Here is a 13,051-nt window from a genome sequence, read left to right as displayed (position 1 = left end):
GCGGAAGAGGAAGACGACGTGGTGGATGATCCAGTAACTGACCCAACCTGGCAGGAGGATATGCAGAGCGAGGACAGCAGTGCACAGGGGGAGGGAGGCGTAGCATCACAACAGGCAGTAAGAAGCAGGGTGGTGGCCCCAGGCAGAAGTCAGGCAACCGTTCCCCGGAACAACACGACGACACAAGGTGCCTGTACAAATGTTAGGTCTTCACGAGTCTGGCAGTTTTTTAAGTTGGATCCAGATGATTCAAAAAAGGCCATTTGCAACACCTGCCGTGCCAGCATCAGCAGGGGTACCAAAACTAGCAGCCTGACCACCACCAGCATGATCAGGCACATGTCAGCCAAGCACCCGACTTTGTGGGAAGTACAACAGAGTCGAGGAGCAGTGCTTGCTGATGTCACTGCTACGTCTTCGCTGGTTGTGCATGCGAGCCAATCCTCTGTCCATGCTGCCTGCGAACAAGCCTCCTCCAGTCCTGCACCTGCAGTTGCCTACGCAGAAAGAACACCATCATCAAGCACGTCCTTGTCCCAGCGCAGCGTTCAGTTATCCATTCAGCAAACCTTTGAACGCAGGCGCAAATACACTGCCAACACCCCACATGCCACAGTTCTAAATGCTAACATTTCGCGACTGCTTGCGCTGGAAATGTTGCCTTTTAGGCTGGTGGAGACAGAAGCATTCCGTGACCTGATGGCGGCAGCTGTCCCACGTTACTCGGTCCCCAGCCGCCACTATTTCTCCCGGTGTGCCGTCCCCGCGTTGCATAACCACGTGTCACAAAACATCACACGTGCCCTGAACAACGCTGTTTCACCCAAGGTCCACCTAACCACAGACACGTGGACAAGTGCTTGTGGGCAAGGCCGCTACATCTCGTTGACGGCACACTGGGTTAATATTGTGGAAGCTGGGACCCAGTCTGAGCGAGGGACGGAACACGTCCTTCCCACACCAAGGTTTGCAGGCCCTACCTCAGTCAGTGTTTCACCCACACTCTACAGCTCCGGAATGTCATGCTCTTCAGCCTCCTCCTCCTCCTGCGCATCCTCATCCACTGTGCCCTCCACACCAGTCACAAGCTGGAAGCACTGCAGCACTGCCTCGGCGAAGCGGCAACAGGCTGTGCTGAAGCTAATCTGCATAGGTGACAAACCCCACAATGCAGAAGAGCTGTGGACAGCTCTGAAACAGCAGGCAGATCACTGGCTCACACCTCTGAACCTAAAGCCAGGAAAGGTCGTTTGTGACAATGGCCGGAACCTGGTGGCGGCTTTGAGGCGAGGCCAGCTGACACATGTTCCATGCGTGGCCCATGTGCTCAACCTCGTGGTTCAGCGGTTTATAAAGTCATACCCAGAGCTGTCTGATCTGCTGGTAAAAGTTCGCCGCCTGTCTGCACATTTTCGAAAGTCACCTACTGCTTCAGCCGGCCTTGCCGGCTTTCAGCGCCGTTTGCATCTTCCGGCTCACAGACTGGTGTGTGATGTCCCCACGCGTTGGAATTCAACTCTGCACATGTTGGTCAGGATATGTGAGCAGAAGAGGGCAGTTGTTGAGTACCTGCATCACCTAAGCCGTCGGGAAATGGGTCAAACTCCACACATAACACCTGAGGAGTGGAGATGGATGTCAGACCTATGTACCATCCTCCAAAACTTTGAGGACTCCACCAAGATGGTGAGTGGTGATGACGCCATTATTAGCGTCACCATACCGCTACTCTGCCTTCTAAAACGGTCTCTGCTGAAAAACAAACATGATGCATTGCAGGCGGAGCGCGATGAGTTGCAGCAAGAAACAGTAGTGGGTGTGGGTGATAACACACAGCCCAGCCTCGTCTCATCACAACGTGCAGTGGAGGACTATGACGAGGAGGAGGATGAAGACATGGAGCAACTCTCCGGCCAAATTGAGGATATGACATGCACACCAGTCATATCCTCGATTCAGCGTGGCTGGCCAGAGGACAGGGTAGATGAGGAGGAGGAGGAGGAGGAGGAGGAGGACAGCATGTTCAGTCATCTTGTTGGTCAGGCTACTGAAGTCCTGGCTGTTAAGAGTCTGGCGCACATGGCTGACTTTATGGTAAGCTGCCTGTCTCGTGACCCTCGCGTTAAGAACATCTTGGCCGACAATCATTACTGGTTGGTAACACTGTTAGACCCACGCTACAAGGAGAACTTTTTGTCTCTTATTCCCGTGGAGGAGAGGTCAACCAAAATGCAGCAGTTTCGGAAGGCCATACTCACGGAAGTAGGCAAAGCATTCCCCTCACAAAACGCTAGCGGCATAGGTCAGGAATCAGTGGACAACCGAGGCGTACAGCCGAGAGAGGCACAAGTCCAATCCGCCAGAGGTAGGGGAACAGTCTTTAAGATGTGGGACAGTTTTCTCAGCCCCTCACGTACCACAGCCCCTGAGGTGCGGGGTAGTGCCACAAGAAATCCTAAGTTTGCCCAGATGCTGAAGGAGTACCTTGCAGATCGAACAACTGTACTCCGACATTCCTCTGTGCCTTACAATTATTGGGTATCCAAGCTGGACACGTGGCATGAATTGGCTCTCTACGCCTTGGAAGTCCTGGCCTGCCCTGCTGCTAGCGTTTTGTCAGAGCGTGTTTTTAGTGCCGCAGGTGGAATCATTACAGATAAACGCACCCGCCTGTCAACTGAAAATGCTGACAGGCTGACTCTGATAAAGATGAACAAGGGTTGGATTGGGCCAGACTTCACCACACCACCAGCAAATGAGAGCGGAATTTAAAGTTTGCCATGTACCTCCACTCACCCATGGGTACACTTCTCGACTTTGGATAATCGCTGGACTGCTCCTCCTTCTCCTCATGCGCCATCATGATGACCGTTACAATAGTTAGGTCTTTGTTTCAGGTATACCCCCAGTGGTAAATTTTTTCGCCCATTCTTTGCAGAATGGACATTACAACGACAGGAGACCCGCTCCTTTGCAATGGGAACAATGTTTTGAGGCCCTCATGCACGTCTCTACCCAGGGACAATGTGGAGCCTCCCAATTTTTGGCTGCCCTGCCTAAGGGCTATACTGAAATACACCCACTTCCTTAAAATGGACACTTAATGTTTTGAGGCCCTCATGCACGTCTCTACCCAGGGACAATGTGGAGCCTCCCAATTTTTGGCTGCCCTGCCTAAGGGCTATACTGAAATACACCCACTTCCTTAAAATGGACACTTAATGTTTTGAGGCCATCATGCACGTCTCTACCCAGGGACAATGTGGAGCCTCCCAATTTTTGGCTGCCCTGCCTAAGGGCTATACTGAAATACACCCACTTCCTTAAAATGGACACTTAATGTTTTGAGGCCCTCATGCACGTCTCTACCCAGGGACAATGTGGAGCCTCCCAATTTTTGGCTGCCCTGCCTAAGGGCTATACTGAAATACACCCACTTCCTTAAAATGGACACTTAATGTTTTGAGGCCATCATGCACGTCTCTACCCAGGGACAATGTGGAGCCTCCCAATTTTTGGCTGCCCTGCCTAAGGGCTATACTGAAATACACCCACTTCCTTAAAATGGACACTTAATGTTTTGAGGCCCTCATGCACGTCTCTACCCAGGGACAATGTGGAGCCTCCCAATTTTTGGCTGCCCTGCCTAAGGGCTATACTGAAATACACCCACTTCCTTAAAATGGACACTTAATGTTTTGAGGCCCTCATGCACGTCTCTACCCAGGGACAATGTGGAGCCTCCCAATTTTTGGCTGCCCTGGCAAAGGGCTATACTGAAATAGACCCACTTCCTTACAATGGGCACTTCAGGTTTACAGGCCATAATGCACGGCTCTATCCAGGGACAATGGGGAGCCTCCCAATTTTTGGCTGCCCTGGCAAAGGGCTATACTGAAATAGACCCACTTCCTTAAAATGGACACTTAATGTTTTGAGGCCCTCATGCACGTCTCTACCCAGGGACAATGTGGAGCCTCCCAATTTTTGGCTGCCCTGGCAAAGGGCTATACTGAAATAGACCCACTTCCTTACAATGGGCACTTCAGGTTTACAGGCCATAATGCACGGCTCTATCCAGGGACAATGTGGAGCCTCCCAATTTTTGGCTGCCCTGCCTAAGGGCTATACTGAAATACACCCACTTCCTTAAAATGGACACTTAATGTTTTGAGGCCATCATGCACGTCTCTACCCAGGGACAACGTGGAGCCTCCCAATTTTTGGCTGCCCTGGCAAAGGGCTATACTGAAATAGACCCACTTCCTTACAATGGGCACTTCAGGTTTAAAGGCCATCATGCACGTCTCTATCCAGGGACAATGTGGAGCCTCCCAATTTTTGGCTGCCCTGCCTAAGGGCTATACTATAATACACCCACTTCCTGACAATGGACACTTAATGTTTTGAGGCCCTCATGCACGTCTGTATGCAGGGGCATTGGTGAACCTCACAATTTTGGACTGCCCTGGCAAAGGAAAATACTACAAAGACTCACTTCCTCAAAATGGGCACATTAGACTCAAGAGGCCTTCATGTACGTCTCTTCTCAGGGACATCGGAGTGCCACACAATGTTTTCACTTAAAATCTTTCATGTATTAATCTCAAAAAGTAACATACACCAGATCTATCTCACTATTGGGTATGTGCCCTTAACATTTCCGCCATGAAAAATCATTTTGGGGTCATTTTGGAAGGTTTTCTGGTGAGTCCGTAAAAATGGCGTAAAACGCGGACAAAATTGTTCACAGCTGTGACTTTTGAGTGATAAATGCTTCAAGGGGTCTTCCCCATGCTGTTGCCATGTCATTTGAGCACTCTTCTGAGACTTTTGTGCCATTTTTAGGGTTTCTCCATGCTGCCAGGAGGTCATTTCACAAAAATACTCGGGTCTCCCATAGGATAACATTGGGCTCGTTGCTCGGGCCGAGTACACGAGTATCTTGGGAGGCTCGGCCCGAGCTTCGAGCACCCGAGCTTTTTAGTACTCGCTCATCACTAGTTATTGCCATTCTTAATCAACTCTCTAGTAATAAAAGTTATAAAATTAGGAACCATTCCAAACAAACAAGACAGGTATCTAATATAGATGAGCTGATCTGTGGAAAATTGGGTCCCCTGCTTTCGGCTGGACTTTAAATAAAAGTTTTGTTTGGGACCTGAACTTGACACGAACGTGACCCCAGATGCCAAACCCCATATAAGTCAAAGGACACCTAAACTTGTGTGCTGAATAAAGGCTGGAAAATAGTCGTGGTAAGGGCTAGAGGGCTGCCAAAAGAAGCAAAACTGGGGCAATTTCCCTGCAAACAAATGTGGATAAGGAATACATTTTTAAAAATGAAGTGGGCTCCTGTCTCATTTTGATAACCAGTGCTAGTAAGGCTGCAGCTGTGGTCTGCAACCCTCAGCTGTCAGCTTTACCATGGTTGGTTATAAAAAAAAAGAAGGGGATTCCATGCTGATTTTATTTATTTAAATACAAAAAATGGTATGGACTCCACCCTAGTTTTGATAAGCAGCCAAGGTAAACCAGACAGCTGGAGGCTGGTATTATCAGAGTGGGAAGGACCACTGGTAAATTGGCCCTTATTAAACTTAAAATTGCAGCCCGCAGCTGCCTCAGAAGTGAAGCACCTATTAGAATCACCAATTCTGGAACTTTACTTGACTCTGACTGATTGACCTGGTACAGTGGCAATAAGGATAATACCTTTGGGGTTGATTTCAGCTGGCAATTAATAGCTGGCATAAAGCCCAGGTGTTAGTAATGGACAGGCGTCGACCAGATACCCCCATTACTAACCTGGAATGCATAGAGTTAAAAATAACAGGCAGGAAAAAGTTTATTTGAATAAACACTTTCCCACATGTCCTTGTTCAAAATTTATTAATATGCAAAATGTTACAGATTCTGATGTAATCCAATTTTGGAATAAACAATGCCCTGCACACCCTCATTCACCAATTTAATAACTAAAAATAAATCCTGTACGTTCCAACCTAATCAAGAATAATGTCCCATGACATGTATCAAATCTTATGGAGCTGCATTCTAAGAACTTTCTCACTAGTGATGACATCACTGAGTCACTGACGTCACCATTTATGAAAAATTACAGACTGAGACAGACCGGCCGTGGCCTTTGCAGTCTCGTTGTAAGAACATTCTCAGAATGAGGCTGCATAGGGGTTATAGTCTGTCAGCAGTAGGTACATATTTTCTCACGAGCGTTAGAAATTCTGTGATGTCACTAACCGGTATAGACTTATGGAGCTACGTTCTGAGAAGGATCTCAGAATGCAGCTCTATAGAAATCGATGGACGTCGTGGGAAATTACTCTTTAGATAATGTCAAAACTTCCAGGATTTATTTTTAATTGATAAATTGGTGAACGAGGGAATGTGGGGAAGTGTTTTTTCACCAATTGGTTTACGTCAGAACTTCCAGAAATTCTTTTATTAATAAATGGGGGAAAATTAGTGTGTGGGGAATTGTTTATTTACATGAACTTTTTTTTCCCTGTGTCTGTTTCTTTTAAACTCTATACTTGCTGAGTTAGTAATGGGCATGTCTCATAGACGCCTATACATTATTAACTTCTCTGCTTGATGCCAGCTGTCAATTCACAACTGAATCCCAAAAGTAATAATCTGTTTTTCACCACTCCAGGGCAATCGGGATGAGCCTAGTAAAGTGCCAGAATTGGCACATCTAATTGATGCACCAATTTTGGAGTGGCTGTGGGATGCATTTTTTAGGCTGGGAAGAGTTGCATAATCATGAGCTGCAGCCATTCAACAAACTTTATTAACTTATGAACAGTATCTGAACACTGAATTCGGACACAGTCTTTTTTTTAGAAGTTCATGTTCAGGTCCAAGCCCCAGACATTCAGCGTCCGATCCGAACCCTGCACTTTTCCGTTCAGGTTCGATCATCTTTATTATGCATCTCTATATGTCTTTCAGGCCTCTGTTGTCCTTATTCAAAACTTTTAGATTATTTGTTCAACACTCTTTTAAAAAAATTAAAGCCAGAGTCAGACTGGAGTGCTATGAGTTATCAGTAACATTGACTCTAAGCGCCCACTATTTAAATATGCGCAATACTAACTTACTTTTGATTACAGATTTACCTCTAGTTCTATACAATAATAAATTTAGTAGTTTGTGATGCTGCATATGTCTGTACATGGTGAATTAAGTGTATTATGCCAAAAACGTCTCATGTAAGGGGTTGGGAAACCCACTCTTGCTCATTGGCCTTAGAGAGATTAACCAGTTCCCCTGCAGACCAGTCTGAGCCTGATTTAAACTGATGGTGGTGACTCTCACATTATATCAATATTTGCAGAATATGTTATGTTGTCGTCCAGGGCATGTTGGCATTGCTTTGGAGACATACAATTGTAAGATTGTGACATTAACGGCTAAAATATTGCCATAGATTCAAACAAGACATTTACATATGACCATAAACAGCCTGTGGAGGCAAAAACAGCTAATGGAGGAGGTTTTAATTGGACCACACTCTTTATGACCTACTTGTGCTCTAGTAAGGGACATGCACAAGATCTCGTTTTATTATTTACATGACTTGTGATAAAATAATACAAAATGCACAATTCAATAATTATTTTTGTAGAGGGAAAAGAGACTATATATTTGTGATCCAAAAAAATCTGAAGTGATAAATATGTTAAAATAAAAATTGATGAACCACTTCATACATAAAGGGTACTTTACACGCTGCGATATCGGTACCGATATTGCTAGTGAGCGTACCCACCCCGTCGGTTGTGCGTCATGGGCAAATCGCTGCCCGTGGCACACAACATCGCTTACACCCGTCACACAGACGTACCTGCCTAGCGATGTCGCTGTGACCGGCGAACCTCCTCCTTTCTAAGGGGGGGCGGTTCGTTTGGCGTCACAGCGGCGTCACTAAGCGGCCACCCAATAGCAGAGGAGGGGCGGAGATGATCGGCCAGAACATGCCGCCTACTTCCTTCCTTCCTCATTGCCGATGGACGCAAATAAGGAGATGTTCGTCGTTCCTGCGGTTTCACACATAGCGATGTGTGATGCCGCAAAAACGACGAACAACCAGCGGCATGCACCATCAGCGATATTATGAAAAGGAGCGACGTGTCAACGATCAACGGTTTTTGACGTTTTTGTGATCGTTGATCATCGCTCCTAGGTGTCACAGGCTGCGATGTCGCTAACGGCGCCAGATGTGCATCACTAACGATGTGACCCCGACGATATATCGTTAGCAATGTTGCAGCGTGTAAAGCACCCTTTAGTCCTATGATAAACCATTATAGCCCTTCATCTTTATATTCTTATCCATTGTGTAAAATATCCAGCCACATAGACCTTATTTTCCTAGATTCTGTGAGAGTGATTCTCGGAAAGATATAAATCAATGGTCACATGATATAATAAAACAATAGATTATTATCTAAAATAAGATATAAAAATGCCTCTTCTAAAGTATTTCAGATGGAGCCCAGGGATCATTTTACATGTTGAGGTATCTGAAATACAAATGATGGATACTTAGAAATCTAGTTACCTAGGCAACATTGTCACATGCAAGGACTTTTCAGTGTGAAGAATATCTGTCTCTGCTGATAATTTAAATATTAGTTGGAATAAAACTCCTCCACGTAGATCTGGTATAATACATGTAAGGTCAGAATAAAAAGTCATTAAAAAGTACATACCATATGAAAGACACATCAGAAAATGAACGTTGATGAAAACTTTAGATTACCGTCCTGTACACTGATATTTCAGGATTGAGCTAAATATTTTTTGGCTCTTTTCATAGAAAATATAATTTGTTGTTATAACCCTAAAGCCTGCTTTACACGCTACAAAATATCTTACGATGGGTCGGCGGGGTCACGTCGTAAGTGACGCACATCCGGCATCGTAAGGTATGTTGTAGCGTGTGACAGCGACGTGCAATTGCGATGGAATGAAAAACCGTTCATCGCATGCACGTCGTTCATTCCTGACGAATTGAACGTCAGATTGTTCATCATACCTGGGGTAGCGCACATCGCAGTGTGTGACACCCCGGGAACGATGAACAGATCTCACCTGCCTCCTGCGGCTCCTGGCCCACAATGCGGAAGGAAGGAGGTGGGCGGGATGTTTACGTCCCGCTCTGCTCCGCCCCTCCGCTTCTATTGGCCGGTTGCCGCGTGACGTGGATGTGACGCCAAACGTCCCTCCCACTCTAGGAAGTGGACGTTTTCCTCCCACATCGAGGTCGTATGGAAGGTATGTGTGATGGGGGTTAATCGTTTGTGCAGCACATTCAACAAATTGAACGTGCTGCACATACGATGGGGGCGTTGCAAATCGCATACGATATCGTATGCGAAATTGCAATGTGTAAAGCAGGCTTTAGGGATATTAATATGGTTGTTCATGACAGTACATCACTAGGATATGCCACAATTTACAAATCCGTGTGGTCAAACCCCTGAAATTCTCAGTAATCACTTAAACATCAATGGTGCTCTATAAATAAACAATAATAATAATAATAATAATAAACATCATGACTCCTCCATGATACAATATGATACAAAATACAATACATAAATATGAAATCCCCAAATAAATATTCAATTATAATAACAGAAGCCAAGGATGAGAATCTATCAGTAGGTTTTTACTGCCTCATCTAAGGGCAATCTAAAGCAATGGCAGAGACCCCGATTTTAGCACTCTTTCATCTACTGAACTTTTGATGTAGTTTTGGTAATTTGTCCTTCTCGTAAGATTCTGTGAAGCAGACCTCGATATTCATGCTTTTTAACTAGTCTCCAATCGACCACTGATTGGACGTTTGTCTATGTACAGTATAGGAAGAAAACTGTCAATCAATGGTGAAGGCAGGGTTAGACTAAGCTGATCACTGAGAAGTTTAGCATATAAAGCAGTGAAATTATCAAAGCTACAGCAAGAAGTCCCTTAAAGCACCACTCCAAGTGGAGTTGTGCTTTACATCTTAGTCCCCTCCCCCTGTATTATACTACCCCTCCGGCACCTTAATCTTCTATTGCCGTTGCTCATGTTAGTCTAGGGCATTTTGTGATCTGCTGGCACCTCCAGTGTTTTATAGAGCATGCCATAGATCACAACTGAATGTAAGTCTATGACAGCTCGTTCGGGCTCTCTTAGAGATAAATTGGGAGCTGGTGACATAACTTATGAAAGCTGGCCAGTCAGAAGTTACGGCCAGTCACAAGATGATGCCGCAGGACTGGAACAACTTTGAAAAAATGTGAAAAGTAAAGTATAAGAGTAAGGGAAGGGGACTTAGATTTAAATAACCATTCCAGCCCTGAATCCCCCCCCAACATTGCTTTAAGGGTCATTGTGCAGGAATCAGGGTCCAGGCCTTATCCTATACTGCTATTAGATTGACAAGCATAAACCTTGTGACAAAACCCCATTAAGGAGTGTTGAGTTGGAAAGATCTATATTGTGGCATCTATGGTAATCTATAATATTATTTACAGTATATACCTTTATTGGAAATGGAAGCATACAGATATTTTTAGAAATTAATTTCCAAAAGAGTAATTGTTGTGGTATATTCCAGCCTATGTGATATTATAAAGATTACCTCTATTAGAAGCATAGCTTTGTGTTGATAGTGTATTTGAATATACAAAATACCTATAGCTTTGTAATATAAAGCCACATACCGTATTTTTCGGATTATAAGACGCATTTTTCCTCACAAAAATTTGTGAGAAAAGTGAGGGGTGCGTCTTAAAATCCGAATGTAGTTTACTAAGGGGTGGTAAAGAGAGGTCAATGCTATGTGGTTTGCTGCCATTGGTGATCTGTGTGGCACTGTTCTGTGCATCGGGCAGCGCAGCTCTGCTCTGTGCAGGGCTGGTGATGTGGCTCACCTCTGTGTGGGGCTGCGCGGAGCTGCTCTGTGCGGTGGGTGGTCGACGGTCAGGGCTTCAAAAAATGACGCCTGGAGTCAGCTCCTGTGTAAATGGAGCTCTCAGCTCAAGCTCTCATCTGAGCACGCGCTGACTCCGGCTGAAATTATTTGAAGCCCTGACTGCCGACCGCTGACATCTTCAGAATGGCTGGTGACTCACCGCCTCCAACACAGAGCAGAGATGAACCGCATCACCAGCCCTGCACAGCAGAACTGCATCACCAGCCCCACACAGAGCAGCACCCACAGTGAGTATCTGGGCCCCCTCTGTACCACTGGCAGCACTGCCGTTCCAGTACCGCTCATGCCTCTTGTGATTCCCGCTCTGCTACTGCCCCCTCTCCCTGATAAAACACCACCGGATTATAAAAGAACCCCATATTTTTTTTCTACCATTTTTTCTCCAGATTTGGGGTGTGTCTTAAAATCCGGTGCGTCTTATAAAACAAAAAATACGATACTTATTGCAGCCTTGGACAGGGAGCCTGTCAGTAAGAATGTAACAGGTTTAAGTTTAAGTTATGCTATACAAGCTTTATATAGGGGACCTTAGTAGCTATTCATTTTTAGCTATACTGATTTTTTTTATGTTTGGAAAATGTCTATTTGTGTAACCAGATTCATTTAGACAATGTTAACTGAGATGAGGAATATCTAAGATAGTCTTTTTAAAGGACGTCTTCATGAAAAACCATGTACACAAGTGAAATGTAAATACCAAATTGAAATGGTTCAAGCTACAGCTTATTTATCAAGATTTGTAGACTGTATGCATTATTACATTTAGCATGCCTGTGTCAGCCATTTTCGGCACAAGTAACGCTGCATACATGTGTCAATGTCATCTCAAATATAATTTTATTTCTTTCAGCTTGTGACCTCATGAACCAAGGCATATTGGCCCTTGTCAGCTCTATCGGATGTGCATCAGCAGGGTCTTTGCAAGCGCTGGCAGATGCTATGCATATTCCTCATCTCTTCATGCAACGCTCCACAGCGAGGACGCCAAGAAGTAGTTGTGGGCTCAACAGGAGTAACAGGATTGATGATTATACATTGTCTGTCCGCCCCCCAGTCTATCTGAATGATGTTATCTTAAAAGTCGTCACGGAATATGCCTGGCAGAAATTCATCATCTTTTACGACAACAACTATGGTAATTTCTTCCACATTTTTGCATAAAATATAGGAAAGCCTCCACATTTCCATACCCTCTATCACTGTTTTAAGAATAGATAGAAAAGAATTCTTTAAGTGCCAAAATATTTGCATCTTATATTTTAAACCTGTAGAGAGAACAGCATAAGAATGGAAATTGCTCAAGCTAAACATTCTGATAAATAACTCACTCAGCTAAATTTTCTCTCTATTTGATTTACAGTATTCTAGTTTCTTTGCTCTTAAAAATACTGTTTTGTGTGCATACACCAGACATGTGCATGGTAGCAATACATATTATTGGTATGTGTTTGTGACAGGATGTTTGTGTCCTTGTGTGTGTGGATATACATGTGCATGTACACGTGTGTATATGTGTGTAAACCTATGTGTTGTGTATGTAAGTGTGTGTATGTATGTGTGTGTACAATATGAGTAAGTGTGTGTGTGTGCATATAGATTTGTGTGTGTATATATAAGTGTGTGTATTAGATAGTATCAGGGCCGCTCTGAGACTGAAAATTATCCTGGTAATTAAAAGCACACAAACCCATGCAGATTTTTCCCGCATCCCCATTACGCAGATGGGGTTTCTATTACAAATAAAGGAAATAAAAATTTACCTTAACACCTATATTACTAATATTACTGTTGCATAAGGCCTAAGCCACACGACATGAAAATCGGTGCGAGTGGAGTGCGATAAAAAAATCGACTTCAGGTATAAACTTAGTATATAGCTCCCACAGATCTTTATATACACTATGATAGCTTTCAATATGCAGTATAATGTCGCAACAGCACACCTATACATAAAATGATGCCTCCCAGATGGCTTTGTACACTATAATGGTCCCCACAGATCTTTATATAAGGAATGATTCCTTTACAGCTCCAGTA

The 13,051-nt window shown here is 44.5% G+C and overlaps 1 protein-coding gene across 2 annotated transcripts in view; it reads left to right on the top strand.

Annotated features, from left to right (window-relative positions):
* Positions 1-13,051, top strand: part of GRID2 (glutamate ionotropic receptor delta type subunit 2) — a 1,893,008-nt gene that overhangs the window by 686,148 nt on the left and 1,193,809 nt on the right. For both annotated transcript variants that reach the window (XR_012754338.1, XM_075351083.1), the window contains exon 3: positions 11,865-12,149. Coding sequence is in view for 1 of the 2 variants with exons in the window: in XM_075351083.1 (XP_075207198.1) it covers positions 11,865-12,149 (285 nt within the window). In the remaining variant the exon portion in view is untranslated. The remainder of the gene's footprint in view (positions 1-11,864; positions 12,150-13,051) is intronic.

Source organism: Anomaloglossus baeobatrachus, chromosome 1 (genome assembly GCF_048569485.1).
Source record: "Anomaloglossus baeobatrachus isolate aAnoBae1 chromosome 1, aAnoBae1.hap1, whole genome shotgun sequence".
Lineage (NCBI taxonomy): Eukaryota > Metazoa > Chordata > Amphibia > Anura > Aromobatidae > Anomaloglossus > Anomaloglossus baeobatrachus.
This window is presented reverse-complemented; position numbering and strand designations above follow the sequence as displayed.